Source organism: Arvicanthis niloticus, chromosome 8, assembly GCF_011762505.2.
Source record: "Arvicanthis niloticus isolate mArvNil1 chromosome 8, mArvNil1.pat.X, whole genome shotgun sequence".
Taxonomy (NCBI): Eukaryota; Metazoa; Chordata; class Mammalia; order Rodentia; family Muridae; genus Arvicanthis; species Arvicanthis niloticus.
Window position 1 is genome coordinate 86560681 of NC_047665.1, and position 15102 is coordinate 86575782.

Below are 15102 nucleotides of genomic sequence, written 5' to 3' on the forward strand. Positions count from 1 at the left end.
CCCTCCTGGCGCCTGAGGGAGCCGGGCGAGCGCAAGCACGACGGGGGGTGGGGCCGGCCCCACCCCGCGGGAACGGTCGCTGCTTTGTGAGGTGGCTTAGCCGCCCCGGCACGCCGGGTGAAGGCGCCTACGTTGGGAGGCGGTGCTTGACGCTATGACACGCCTCTACGGTGCTAAGCCCCACCCTGAGGCCGCGTTGTGCGAACAGAGGCGCTTTGTGCCTCGGCGCACAGCTCTGGAGAGATGGGCAGGGCATGCGTCAGGGGGCGGTGCTTAGCCTTTCGGGCACGCCCCCGGAATGATCAGGCGGCCCCCCCACCCCCCCCAGGCCGGCGACCGGTGAACCACAGCGCTTTGTACCACCGGGTGTTTCAGGAGGCAGTGCTTGGCCACTCGGACACGCCTTGGGCCAGACCCGCCCACAGGCCGGCAGCACGGGAACTACCGTGCTTTGTGCCACTGTGAGGCACAAGAAAGGTAGAGGGGCGTGAGTCGAGGACGTAAGAAGAAACGCCCCCTCGAGGGCTGAGCTCCGCCCCTCGGCCGGCGTGCAGCGTACACCCCTAGTACGCTTGGGGGTGAGGCGGTCGTCAGGAGGAGGCGCTCGGCTACTTTATACACCCGGAGAAGGGCTGGCTCCGGCCCCTGAAGGGACAGTTATTAGCAAAATGCAGGCGGTGCTCTTCGTCTTTGAGTGAAGGGAGCGTGCTCTGATCCACGAACCCTCCCTGGGAGAGGGCGAGCCCTTCCTGGCCAGTGTCACGCAACCAACCTCTCCTGAGCCTAAGGAATGACGAGAACCGTTTCCAAACCCAGGTGATTCGGCCACGCCCCCAATTTAAGGTTCCGCCCTGTACGTTCCCAGGTAAGCTGCGCCTTGCTCTCGTCCCACAGGTAGGAAAAGGTCCCGTGATAGGTGTGGACAAGCTTGCAGGCTCGCACCTAGCTGTGGCCCCGCCCATGCTGCTCTAGTATAAAGGCTTTTCAAGCCTCACTCCTGACCTTGGCCTTCCCACCAAACGCCAAGGAAACTCCCCAGCTTCTCCACTAAGACCTCTCCTTTTCTCCAGGGAACTCTCAGGTCCCCCCAGTAGTGGCTAGCCACTGTGTTCAACTGCTGTTCACTTTTGCTGGGCCCTCTGAGACCTCTAATTTACTTATCCTCCTAGGCCTCCTCAGGACTCTAAAAAGACCCAACCCTTATCCCAAGTCATCCCTCCCATCTAATGGTGCAGGCACATAATCTCAGGCAACCTGAGCCACAAAATGAAACTGTCATTTAAAAACATACCCTGCCTGCAGTGGTGACACATACCTTTAATCCCAGTGCTCAGGTGGCAGAGGCAGGTGTTCTCTGAGTTCCAGACAACATGAGTGACAGCCAGGGCTACACTGAAAAACACTGTCTCAAAAAAAAAAAAAAAAAAAAAAAAAAAAAAAAAAAAAATCCCAAAGTCAGGTGTTGTGGCAGGCACTTTAATCCCAGCACTCTGGAGGCAGAAGCAGGTGATCTCTATGAGTTTGAGGCCAGCCTGGTCTACATAGTGAGTTCCAGGACAGCCAGGGCTACACAGTTGAGACTCTATCTAGAAACAACAATAGCAACAAAAATATACACATCTCTCCCCAAAATAAATCACTCAGTCTGGAAATCAGTTACAGTTGGGGAAATACAGGAAAAGAGGTACAGAATACAGACCTCTTAGGCCTGGCTGGGTGTCCTGATTCAATACTGACACCTCTCTGGTGATCTGGGAATCTACAAAAAAGTTCCGGCTCTCTGTCTAGCTTCTAGGCTGATACCTCAACTAATTTTCTTGACTTCTGTGAGGAAGGTAACAACACTAGGAGTCCCCTTCCTTTGGCCAGTCCTTCCCTAAGAAAGCTGTAGCTTGACCCTCCCTACTGCCAAGTCTCTGGACAGATAGATGTCCAGTTTCTGCAGCCCGGGCAGTCGGAGGGAAAGAACTGGATAAGGAGTCCTCATTCTTCAGCCTCACTGGCAGGCCCGGAAAGTGCTGAACTCAGGGGGCTCTGGAGAGGATGATGCAGAAGTGGGCCTCTTTCGAGGCCCTGAGTCCAGGGTTGCCATGGAGTCTTCCTGAGTCATTTTCTTTGTCCATGAAAGAAAAGAAAATTAAAAAAAAAAAAAAAAAAAAAAAAAAAAAAAACAAACAAAAAAATTAAGTGGTTTTGGTGGAAGGATCTGGGAGTTCCTCTTGTTCCAAGCTCTCAGGTACCTGCCCACCTCTTCCCACCACCTCCCCAAATTCCAACCTTCAGTGGCTCTGCAGAAGAGGGGGGACCAGAGGCCAGGGTTCAAATCCCATGTCCCTAACCTCCTAGCAGCCTGACCTTACTTTGAGTGACAAACATCTATGCCTCAGTTTCAAATGATAGTATCCACCCCCTAGGGGCACTGTGAGGCTTGAGAAAGAGAGGCACAGGAAGTGGCTGGTGCCTGAGAAGCCAGATCACCTGTGTACCCACCCCCTCAGGACTCCCTCAAACCTTCCCAAACCTGAAGCCAGTTGGTAAGGCGGGCTGAGGGCCCCTCAGAGCTGTGATCCTCCCTAACCAGTGACCCCCATAAGGTCCCTCTCTAGCACAGTATCTCTTTTTGCAAAGCATATACACCAGGGATCCTAGCACTTGGAGGCAGAGGCAGGCAGGTCTCTGTGAATTGGAAGCCGGCCTGATTTACATAGTTCAGGCCAGCCAGGGCTACACAGTGAGACCCTGTCTAAAAAAGAAAGGAAAGCAAGTAATGGCGGTGGATGCCTTTAATACCAGCACTTGGGAGGCAGAGGCAAGCAGATTTCTGAGTTCAAGGCCAGCCTCTACAAAGTTCCAGAACAGCCAGAGCTGTCTCAAAAACAACAATAAAAAGCAGTCCAGGTGCAATAACCACAGCTTTAATCCCAGCACTTGGAACAAGGAGGTAAAAGGATCTCTGTGAGTTTCAGGCCAGCCTGATCTACATATTAAGTTCCAGAACAGCTAGGATTACATAGATGGATCTTGTCTCAACACAAAACAAGCAAACAAACTAAACAAACAATAAAAGTGTCTGGAGAGATTGCTCCACAGTTAAGAGCACTGGCTGCTCTTCCAGAGGACAGGGTTTCCATTTCCAGCACCTACATGACAGATCACACCTGTCTATAACCCCAGTTCCAGGGCTTCTGACACACTCACAGACATACTTGCCATCAAAATACCAATAAACATGAAAGATAAGAATACAATAAAATAATGAAGTGAACCTCCTCCCCATAGAACTTTCCAAATTGTTAGATGCCAGGCTCTGAGAGATGGGGCAGTAAACAGGCACCTGGCAGCTACTTTGAAGTCATTACCTACTACCAACATCAAAGCTTGCTTTTTTGAAAGGTTTCATTTCTTACTATATGAGTTTGAGTATTTTCCTAAATCTGTTTTAAATGTAGCTATGGGTACAGCTAGGGATTCACTGGAACTAGACTTAAAGTTTCAGGCTAGCCAGGGCTGCCTAATGAGACCATTTCTAAAAAAGCAAGAAGGAAGGAAGGAAGGAAGGAAGGAAAACAACTAAAACCGAAAGCAAGAACTGAGATATTTGTATAACTGTGTTCACAAAAGCCAAAAGGTGGGAGCATTCCAAGTATCTGTCAAGAAACATGAATCAGCAAAATGTGGTATATCATACTCTGGACTAGTATTCAGCCTCAAAAATGAAGAAACTTCAGACACGAGTTAACATCATGGGGTGAACCTAAGGTTACTATGTGAAGTGGAACCAGCCAGTCACAAAAGGAGAAATATTATATTGTATTGTTCATATGGGAATAGGCAAATCAACAAAAGCAGGAAACAGGGCTTGAGGCTTTGGGTGCATGCCCAGCCCAAGATACAAGATACATGTGTGTGTGTGTGTGTGTGTGTGTGTGTGTCTGTGTCTGTGTGTGTGTCTGTGTGTGTGTCCGTGTGTGTGTGTGTGTGTTAGTGTTACAGTGTTTTATATAGCCCTGGGCCGGGGACATAGCTACTACCTATTGAGACTGTCTCAAACAAAAAGCAAGTGAAACACGTGACTCATTTGGCAGCATATTCCTCTAGCATGCAGGAAGCTCTGGGATCCATCCCTAGCAGCACATAAACCACATGTCATGGTGCACACCTATAACCCCAGCACTTTGGAGGTGGCTGCAAGATGATTCTGACTACAAGTTGTTACAAGTATTCCGGAACATCCTCAGCAACATAGTGAGTTTGTGACCAGCCTGTCTGGAAATGACAATATTCAAACCAAACCAAGCAACAGCAGCAATAAAAAAGCCTCAAGGGGCTGGACAGTCCTGGCTGGTGGTCCAGGCTGGGACAAATCTGCAGCAATCCCCATGTCTCAGCCTTCCAAGTGTTGGAATTACCTACATTGGCCACCATGCCCAGCCATCTGAGTTTATCTGGATAGTTTAGAATTTGTCTTTAAGCCATCTGAAGCCACAGTAGATGTAAATGCAGTGCTTCAAACACAGTAGGCTTGCTCTCTGCCAATGCAGTTGCATCTCTAGCTTTGGTTTGGGTTTTGGTTTTTGACTTTTTGAAACAGTGTTTCTCTATGTATCCTTGGGTGTCCTGGAACTCAGTGTGTAGACCAGAGCTAACTTCAAACTCAAGGAGACACCTGTCTGCACTAGGATGAAGGTGTGCCACTGTGCCCTCCTCGGTTTTTTTTTTTTTTTTTTTTTTTTTTTTTTTTTTTTTTTTTTTTTTTGTGTGTGTGTGTGTGTGTGTGTGTTTGTTTTTGTTTTAAGATAGGAGGACTCAGGCTGGGGTAAGATGGCGCTGCAGCTCAGGGCACTTGCTGCCAAACCTAATTACCTGAATTTGATTCCGGGAGCTCACATGGAAGGAGAGAACCAACTCCAAGTTGACCTCTGACCTCCACATGTATGCTGTGGTGCCCCACCACCACCACCACATACACAAAACAAATAAAATGGAGGGTTGGGGGAGACAGACTCTGAAGCTCAGGGTGACCTCTAATTCACTATGTAGTCCAGGCTAGTCCCCCAGTCCTTCTCCCTTCACCTCCCAAGTACTAGAATTACAAGTGTGATCCCTATATCAACTTAAAAATAAGCTTTTCTTGTTGTTGGAAGGAGACCAGAGCATATCAAAGTGTCACAAGATTCCACATAGGCCCCTGAAGATGCTACCAGGTCACCCCAAACCTTCTCTCACTATCCTCAAGGGTTGAATCCATCCCAGTGACAGTGCAGCCCTATGATCCCCTAGTTTTCATAGCCAACCCCAGGCTTATGGGCAAGTCCTAGTCCTATGACTCTGGGCTTCTTCCTGCTCTGAGGCTCAGAGTCTGAGGGCTCCCAGTGGCACAGCTCCCTTCCCCTCTCAGCTGGTCAGTCATCGGGAAACTTGACAAAAAGAGCGACTCACCGTGGAGATGGCAAACAGAGAGTTATCAAAGGACATGTCTGAAACAGAGAGCAAAGTCAGCACATGGTGGGGCCACTGCCCCCCACCCACCTGGTCCTTGCCCACAGTCTCAAAACCACAGATTGACCCTGCAAAATGACTTGGGGTTCATGTTCTAGCATCCTCTCCAGATTCTTTCCAATCACTCTACAAGGTGAGTTGTGAACATTTAGAGGGAGGGATACAGGTCTCACTGTGTAGAACAGGCGGGGGGTGGGGGGTGGGCCAGTGAGATGGCTCAGCGGGTTGAAGGTACTTGCAGCCAAATTTGTCACCTTTAATTCAATCCCCAGGACCCACTTAATAGAAGGAAATAATTGGCTCCTACAAGTTGTTCTCTGACACACATGCACTATGCCATGCTGGCTTCCACATGCACAGACATCATATGCAAATAAATAGATACTCAAATGCTGCCGATCTCTGCAGTGTATTAATAGCATGGCTGGGGTCCAAGTCCAGCACAGAGCTTGTCTGGGGAAGCCAGGAAGGTCTCCTGGAGTGGATGAGCATATACACTGAGGTGGAGAGTGTTCTAGGCAGTGGATAGAGCCTGTGTGGAGGCGAGAAACCAAAACAGAAAGTGGGAACCCGACAGGAAGAATGGGGACCGCGTTTGGACCCCAAAAGCAACTAGAGGCTACAGAAAGAGTCCAAGTAGCAACAGAAATTTGAAGCTTTCCTCACCCAGGGAAGCATCAAGGGGCATGGATAACATAACAGACCTGTGTTGGTGAAGTTGATCTGAGCCCAACAGGATTCACGCTCTCTGCAAAGGGATTCAGAAGAAAAGATGCCCCATGAAATAAGACATTTGTTCTAGAATATCCCTGCTAGCAAGACCTAATATGGCTTGCTCTCAGCACTCACACACCCCCTGCCCACAGCAAATACCTGCACACTGGAAGTACTCAACTCTCATTTCCAGAGCCATCACACTGGGTTTGAGGAGCCAGGGACAGCTCCAAGGAAAGTCTAACATTGCACAATCCCAGTAAGAGTCCCAAAGAATGCCACTGCGGATATCTAGATTTCTGGGACAATATTGTGCAAGCCAGCTGGAGAGAGGTAAGGCAGCTATGCTGCCTGGCCCCATGTGACTGAGCTTCAGGCCTCAGTATTTACATCTGGAAAATGGGTATCATCAGAACTACTGGGAGGAAGCAGTGAACCTGAGTTTTATAACATCCAGTATACAGCAATGCTCAATAAATAGTCCATGTTCCATGTATCTATCAGCCCTCCCTCCAGAGGGCACTGTGGGACTGAGGGCACAGCTAGTGACATGCTCAATGATCACCCAGGGAGGGTCTCACCTCTGCTTCTGTAAGTTTTTGGCTTTAGCTAGAAGAAAGATGAACAGGCATTGGTTAGATGATTCTGGATCTGATAACAGTTGAGAAATGTTGACACCCATGAAATCAAATGTTCCCTTGAACCCTATGGGACCCAACTTTGGCTCATCCATGTACATCTGCCACTAAGTACAAAAGCTGCTACACACAGATCTTTCTCAGTCCTTTACTTTTCCTGGCAGGGTTTCACAGTGGAGCCCTGGGTGTTCTAGAACTCACTATGTAGACTAGATGAACTGTTTGCTACAGTTCTGCCTGCTGAGTACAGGGAGCAAGGATACTTACTGCCAACATGTCCCCCATCAGTCCTGGGTAGCTCAGGCTAGCCTGAACTCACTATGTAGTCAAAGTCAAGGCTGGCTTTGAACTCCTAGTCCTCCTACTTCTGCCTCCTAAAAGCTGGAATTATGGTGTGTGCCATCTGTTTCTTTGAGGCAGGGTCCAGCCCAGGTTGGTCTCTAACCAACAATCCTCTTATCTTCATCAGCCTCTTGAGTGCAGGCATAAAGGTCTGTGTGGTCACTTCACCCAATATGTTTCGGCTTTGTTTTGTTGTTGTTGTTTGTTTGTTTTTTGGAGACAGGGTTTCTCTGTGTAGTCCTGGCTGTCCTTGAACTCACTTTGTAGACCAGGCTGGCCTCGAACTCAGAAATCCTCCTGCCTCTGCCTCCCAAGTGCTGGGATTACAGGGGTGCGCCACCACCGCCCGGCATGTTTCGGCTTTGTAAACGGTCTTTACTCTGTGTGTATGGTCTTGCACGGCTGTGAGTGCTCACACCATAGGGCATGTGTAGAGGTTACAGCAAATCCTGTGGAGTCAGCTCTCCTACCATATGAGCCCCAGGGATTGAAGTTAGGTAGTTATGCATGGCAGTAAGCATCCTTGTCTGCTGAGCAATCTTGCTGGCCCTTATTTATTTCTGTGCTTGACTTATGAGAAACTCTGGTTTAGAGAATGAAAGTTCTGGAAATGGATGAAGGAGATGGTGAACACAAATGGGAATGAATATACCTTTGTTCCTGAGATGGCACCTCACATAGCCCAGGCTAGTCTGGAATGTGCTCTCTAGTGAGGTTGACATTGAACTCAGTCCTTTGCCTGCACGCAGCTAGTTACATGCTGGGACAACAGCTGTGCCCACTCCGCCTCTGTGCAGGAAAGCTGAACCTCCAGAGAGCTTGCTGCCTCAGAGTGTGGTCTAAAAACAGTCTAGTCTCCTTATGGGATCCCAGGGATCCCATAAGTCAGTCTCCCCTCCCTCCACTTGTTACCTCACTTCTGCTGGTGCCCCACCCCCCACTGCTGAGTTCTGGTGAAAGAATTCCCCAAACTGTCTCTGTGCCCCTGCAAACATCCATGACCAAACCAGTCCTGGTGACAGCTCATGGTTAAGAGCTCTGGCTGGCCAGGCTGTGGTGGCGCACGCCTTTAATCCCAGCACTTGGGAGGCAGAGGCAGGTGAATTTCTGAGTTCGAGGCCAGCCTGGTCTACAGAGTGAGTTCCAGGACAGCCAGGGCTACACACAGAAAGCTTGTCTCAAAAACAAAGAAAAAAACAAGAGCTCTGGCTGTTTTCCAGAAGCCTTAGGCTCAGTGCCCAGCAGGAAACACAGAGGTCCTCCTACACAGGCTCACATATGAACACTAGGGGAACTAGGAATGTTAAACACACAGGGTTGTTCCTTCAAAGGAAGGTGATGTATGACCTGTTATCAGCCCAGGAGGCTGGGAGCAGATGTGGGTAATAGCCTGGTGACCTTTTGTGCTTTGTGGCTGAGACCATACCAGATCTTCCCTCAGACCCTGATCATGAATGAGCTTATTTTTCTCAATTTATGAACCCATCTTAGTAGAAGATGTCACATGTACTTTACAAAGAGTTTTTCTGTCAAATCTTATGCTCTATTGTGCACACGGGATTATCACCAGGAAAAAATTCACCAAATTGTGCCATGCTTAATATGCCTAAAATATACTACACTTAGGATCCAAAGTTTGAACCAACACCAGCTACTTAGTCATGTTGAACTGAACTGCCTTCTCTCTTCCAGAAGATCATCACTCTATTGACCATGGTGATCTCAGACACCCCACCTCCACACCCTCACCCCCATACTCCCCCATCCCCATCCCTCACACACATGGCAGGCTACAGCCATCTGTAACTCCAATTCCAGGGCATTTGATATTCAGTTTTGGCCTTTGACACTTCAAAAAAGGAAAAAAATGCAGGCATGAACAGGAGTTTAACATCAGCCTTCATGACAGGATGGGGAGATAGAGGAAAGGAGCCAGTCGTCGTAGCACAGTGCCTGCACTCCAAGGGCAGAAGCAGAGCCAGAGGATCTCTGTGGTTTCCAGACAGACTGGACCACACAGTGAGTCTCAGGGCAGCTGGGGCTACATTGTGAGACCCTGCCTCAAACAATGAGAGATTGAGAGCTGGATTGCTTCCTGCCCAGTCATTACCTTTTCTCACCAGTACTGTGATGGCCACCAGCCCTGAGAGGAGGACAGCTCCAGCCAGGCTCAGAGAGAGCGCCAAGATCCAGGTGGGGACTAGAGAGAAAAGAAAGAGAATGGGGCAGGTGAGGGAGCTGCGAGGGCAGGGCAGGGCAGGGCAGGGCCATCTGCAGCCTTTTTGGAGCCCCACCTTTACCCAACAGGCACCTCAGTGTAAGTGGGCCTGGGAACTTAACAAGCCTGGCATGTAGGCAATCAGTAGCCAATGAAGATTTCTGCTGGACCAGTAAGAAAGTTTATTCCTTCTGGGGAGGTAGCCCCATCCCAAGACCAGATTACCAAGCATTTGGAAAGTAAAGGAGATGCTTGTGAGTTCAAGGCTATCATGAGCTAGAGAAGTCAGAGCCAGCTTAAGATACAGAATGACCTACACACACACTCAAAAATAAAACTGGGCAGTGGTGGCATACGCCTTTAATCCCAGCACTTGGGAGGCAGAGGCAGGTGGATTTCTGAGTTCCAGAACAGCCTGGTCTACAGAGTGAGTTCCAGGACAGCCAGGACTACACAGAGAAACCCTGTCTCGAAAAAACCAGAAAAAGAAAAAAAAAGAAAATGAGACAGAGAGACAGAGAAACAGAGAACGCGTGACTAATGTAAAGACGGCTCTAGGTTCCATTCCCAGCGCCATCACACACACACCACAGTGCGTGCATGGACGCAGAGGGTAACTTGTGGGACATGGTTCTCTCCTTCCATCATATGGGTTGCAGACCTGGAGTCAGGTCATCATGCCTAAGGAAAAGTGCCCTTTCCCACTAAACTATCTAGATGGCCTGACAAATGGTGTGTGTGTGTGTGTGTGTGTGTGTGTGTGTGTGTGTGTACATATATGTATACATATATGTGTGTATATATACTTTAATATATAGATATATACTAAAAAGGAGATTGAAACTGGATATAGTGGCTCAAGTGTCACACTCATAATCCCAACATATGGGGAGCTGAGGCAGGAGAATTGCTATGAGTTTGATACAAAGGCTGTATAGCAAGACTTTGCCTAAAGAAAAGACATGAAAGTACAAGGAGCAGAAGGGAGACTAGTTGGAAAGATAAAGGGAAGGAGGGCTGGATAAGAGAAGGTGACAGGGTTCAAATGAACAAAATACATTTGCATTTTATTTATATGCATAGGGGCTGAGAGGAGGCTTTTGCAATGCCCACAGAGCCCGGAAAAGGTTGTCCTCTCCTCTTGAGCTGGGTTACCAGCAGTTGTGAACTGACTGATGTGGGTGCTGGAAACCAAACTTTTGAAGAACAGCTAGTGCTCTTAAATGCTGAGCCATCTCTTCAGCTTCCATGAAAACACTTTTAAAAAGAGTTCTATATAATCATAGCCCTTAGGAGTCTGAGGCAGGAGGATTACATTGAGTTTGAGACAAGCCTGAACTACAGTATGAGTCCTTGTCACAAAAAACAAAATAAGAAAAGATATTTTAGAGCTAGCAAGATAGCAAGATGGCATGCTGGCTAGTTTTATGTCAACTTATCACAAGGTAGAGTCATCTGAAAGGAGGGAACCTTAACTGAGGAAAATGTCTCCATAAGATCAGGCTGTAAGGCATTTTCTTAATTAATGATTGATTGGGGTGGTCCAGCCCACTGTGAGTGGGGCAGTCCTGGGGATGGTGGTCCTGGGTTCTCTAAGAAAGCAGGCCGAGCAAACTATGAGGAACAAGGCAGTAGGCATCACTCCTCCATGGCCAGTGCATCAGCTCCTCCCTCTAGAATCCTGCCCTGTTTGAGTTCCTGTCCTGATGTCCTTCAGTGATGGACAGTGATGTGGAAGTATAAGCTGAATAAATCCTTTCCTCCCCAACTTGCTTTTGGTCATGGGGTGTGGTCATAGCAATAGAAACTATGGCAGTGGGTTAGTGGTTAAAGGCACTTCCCACTAAACTTGTTAACCTGAGTTCAGTTCCCACATGGTGGAAGGAGAGAACAGATTCTCACAGGTTGTCCTCTGATGTGTGTGTGTGTGTACACACACACACACACAAATGCAGTTTTAAAAAGGAATTTTGGAGGCAGTAGAGACATCTAAGTGGTTAAGAGCACTGTCTGCTTTCCCAGAAGACCCAGGTTCAATTCCGAGCACCCACATTATAGCACACAACCATCTACAAGGCCAGACCCAAAGGGCAAGACCCACCCCTCTTCTGGCCTCTTTGGACATTGCACATATGTGGTACAAAGACAATAAACACATGCAGGCAAGCTACCCATACCCATGAAATGTAAATAAATGAATACATCAATTCTTTACTAATTGTAGAAGAGCTGTTTTTAAAGGCTTATGTCTCTGTGACTAGGATTGGGATTGGAGCACCAAGATGCAGATCTAGATGTGCGGGGGCAGGATTACATCACCATGAAGGGCAAGGTGTCCGAAAACTAAGTCAAGGAAGGAAAGCAAAGAAGGACATGAAGTTCTACCATCTTTGGTTTTTGTTTGTTTGAGACAGGCTCTCACTAGGTCTGTCTTTTAATTCTAGCCGTGTCTGAATCCACAGTGAGCTGCCCTCAGTGAACCATCAAAGCCGTTTGTGGGGAAGCCAGTTTCTTTTCATTTCTTTCTTTGCCCTCTTTCCTTTCCAATAGGAGCTCGTGTACCCCAGGCAGCCCTCAAACTTGCCATGTTCCTTGAACTCAGGAGACCCTTGCTTCTAATAGGATGATAGCAGGTGCCCCTAGCTAGGGATGAAACCCATGGCTTTGAGAAAGTCTGGCAAGTGCTCGAGCAATGGAGCCATGCCCCTGCCAGGTTTGTTTTGATTTTGAGACAAGGTCTTACTATGTAGCTCTGACTTGCCTGAAACTCTCTAAGTAGACCGGGCTGGCTCTGAGCTTACCTTTATGCCTTCTGAGCATTGGGGTTAAAGGTGTTCACTACCAAGCCAAGCTTCTTTGCTCCCTTTTTTGTTTTTGTTTTTGCTTTTGCTTTTTGCTTTTTGGAGACAAGATTTCTCTGTGTATCAGCCCTGGATGTCCTGAAGCTTGCTCTGTAGACCAGGCTAGCCCAACTCACAGAGACCTACCTGTCTCTGCCTCATGAGTGCTGGGATTAAAGGTTGTGCTACCACCACCCAGCTTTCCATGTTTGTTTGTTTGTTTAATTAATTGATTGATTACTGAGCTGGAGAGATGGCTCAGTGGTTAAGAGCACTGACTGCTCTTCCAGAGGTCATGAGTTCAATTCCCAGCATGGTGGCTCACAACCATCTGTAATGGGATCCAATGCCCTCTTCTGTGTATCTGAAGACAGCTGCAGTGTACTCATATAAATAAAAATAAATCTTTAAAAAATTAATTGAAGCCGGGCGGTGGTGGCGCACGTCTTTAATCCCAGCACTTGGGAGGCAGAGGCAGGCGGATTTCTGAGTTCGAGGCCAGCCTGGTCTACAGAGTGAGTTCCAGGACAGCCAGGGCTACACAGAGAAACCCTGTCTCGAAAAACCAAAAAAAAAAAAAAAAAATAAAAATAAATTAATTGATTACTTATTTTGTTTATAATATACCTGTAGTTATCTTGTAGCTCCAGTCTAGGTACAATGACAGTCGGGCAGTGGTGGCCCATGCCTTTAATCCCAGCACTCTGGAGGCAGAGGCAGGCAGATTTTTTCTGAGTTTGAGGCTAGCCTGGTCTACAGGATGAGTTCTAAGACAGACAGGGCTATACAGAGAAATCCTTTCTCAGGGGGAAAAAAAGTCAATGGCATTCACCCTGGCCATACAGTGGGCTCTGAAGACCACCAAGAACTCATCCCTCAGGATGGGAATTCCATGGCAGTGTGGGACACATGTGACATCCCAACACTAGGGAGGTAAAGCAGGAGGACCAGGAGCCTAAGCTCATCCCCTGCTGCACAGGGAGTTGCAAGCCAGCCCAGGCCACATGAAATTGTTTTTTTTTTAAAAAAAAAAAAAAAGGAAAGAATGGGCATTTCACAAGTTCTTGTCTGCAAAGGACTTAGATTCCTTTCCCAGGACTGAGGTAGTGGGGTTGGGGGGAGGATGACTTTGGATTGCTCATCCGTCTGCCTCTACCTCCCAAGTGCTGGGATCACAGAGGCCACCACAACACCTGGATCTCCCGCTGGTTTATTGAGATAGAGTCTTCCTTGTGGACCAGACTGGCCTCCAACTCATGGCAGCTCTTCTGCCTTAGCTTCCAGACCACTGGGATACATGTTTGTGCCACTTACCTGACCTTGCTCCTTAAAACAATTTTGTAATTACATATTTATGTTGGGCACAGGGAGGCAGTGTATATGTGTATAGAGCAGAGATCAGAGGACAACTTTTGGGAGTTGATTCTTTCCTTACTGAATATAAGGTGAACTCAGGCCAAGCTGTCAGGCATGGCGGCAAGCTGCCTCCCGCACATGCATGGCACCCTCTCTGGTTTTGTCTGGTTTTGCCTTTCATTTGCTACACTAAGCAGGCTTGTGTAGGCAGGCCTTAGTGTAGGCCTAAGCTTGCTTTCCACTCAGCTCACCCTAGGCCCATTCCCAGGGCTCCAGACCCATAAGGCAAACCCATCCCTTTATCCAGGAAAGAATATAGATATAAGGACTCCCAGGGCCCCTGCTTGCTCAGATGGGTCTGCTGTGACCCGCCAGTCCCTGCATCACCTCCCTACCATACTTCTGGCTCTTCCTTGATCACTGAACTTCTACCCTCCTAGGATCACCCACAAACACACAAAGGCACACAAACACACAAAGGCAAGTTCAGCCCCAGGGCCTTTGCATACCTGTTTTCCTGCTGTAAGTCCTAGGTGTCTATGAGGTGGCTGCTGCTCTTCCTTCAGACCAATCTACTTATCTGAAGACTTGGACTTGCTACAAAATGTCCCAGGGAGGTCTAGGGCATCATGACCAGGATTCTACAGAGTCTTACCTGAGAAGGAGACCTGCACCTGCTGGCTGAAGTCCGACAGCTGGGTCTGACTGTGCTCACCCAGCACACCATACTGACAGCGGAAATTCCCCCAAGCAGGCTCACCGCCACCACCAGTCACATTGAATATTACACCACGCCCATCTGAGGAGGCCTGTAGGAGCTGGACCACCTCTCCCCCTCGGAACAGGGTGAAGTTGGCCCCTAGGATGTCCTCTGGGGCTGTGCATGAGATGTAGATGGGATCGTCCTGGCTGCTTGGGTAGGGCGGCACCAGGAGGATGGACGGTGCAGGGATGGCCAAGGAGCCTGTAATGAAGAATGACAACTTGAGATGGCTATGTGTTCTTCGGAACAGATCACCTACACTCTAGTGTCTGCGGGCATACATGTGTGTACCTGCATGTGCACACGTGTCTGCTGGGGATCAAACCATGCTGACGGCTGAGGAGTGGCACCTCAAGGCTCTGACCCTTAATGTTTATATCAGGACGCTGGTGACCCCTGACTACTCACCACTGTTAGGAGATTGGGTACCTGGTACATGTGCATGTCATTGTTTAAGTCATCTCATTGACAGTGATGGTAATCGTTATACAATAACACGATGCTCAGTCGGCAATACTATCATCAGACTCTGCTATGGTTGTCAGGAACAAGGCAATATTATTCTATAGAAATAAACAGAAGTGGGGCTGGAGAGATGGCTCAGTGGTTAGGAGCATGTGGTGCTCTTCCAGAGGACCTGGATGTGATTCCCAGCACACACAGGGCAGCTCACAACTCAGTCTGCAACTTCAGGTCCAAAGGGATTTGATGCCCTCTTCTGGCCTCCAAAGA

General features: G+C 48.4%; 1 protein-coding gene and 1 long non-coding RNA gene across 4 annotated transcripts in view; one reads left to right on the forward strand and one right to left on the reverse strand.

Moving 5' to 3' along the window:
• Nucleotides 1-322: 322 nt before the first annotated feature.
• On the forward strand, nucleotides 323-14884 carry LOC143443401 (uncharacterized). The gene is made up of 2 exons (XR_013112358.1): nucleotides 323-865; nucleotides 14135-14884. It is a non-coding gene; the product is annotated as an uncharacterized LOC143443401 (long non-coding RNA).
• The window catches only part of C8H19orf38 (chromosome 8 C19orf38 homolog), a 38676-nt gene continuing 25029 nt past the window's right edge, over nucleotides 1456-15102 (reverse strand). For 2 of the 3 annotated variants that reach the window (XM_034510116.2, XM_076939781.1), the window contains 6 exons: nucleotides 14263-14571; nucleotides 9304-9393; nucleotides 6795-6822; nucleotides 6204-6247; nucleotides 5440-5477; nucleotides 1456-2113 (listed from right to left, as the gene is read on the reverse strand). In XM_034510116.2, coding sequence (XP_034366007.1) covers nucleotides 1997-2113; nucleotides 5440-5477; nucleotides 6204-6247; nucleotides 6795-6822; nucleotides 9304-9393; nucleotides 14263-14571 — 626 coding nt within the window. In that variant the 3' untranslated portion in view covers nucleotides 1456-1996. The remainder of the gene's footprint in view (nucleotides 2114-5439; nucleotides 5478-6203; nucleotides 6248-6794; nucleotides 6823-9303; nucleotides 9394-14262; nucleotides 14572-15102) is intronic. The other variant, XM_034510117.2, reaches the window with a different exon arrangement.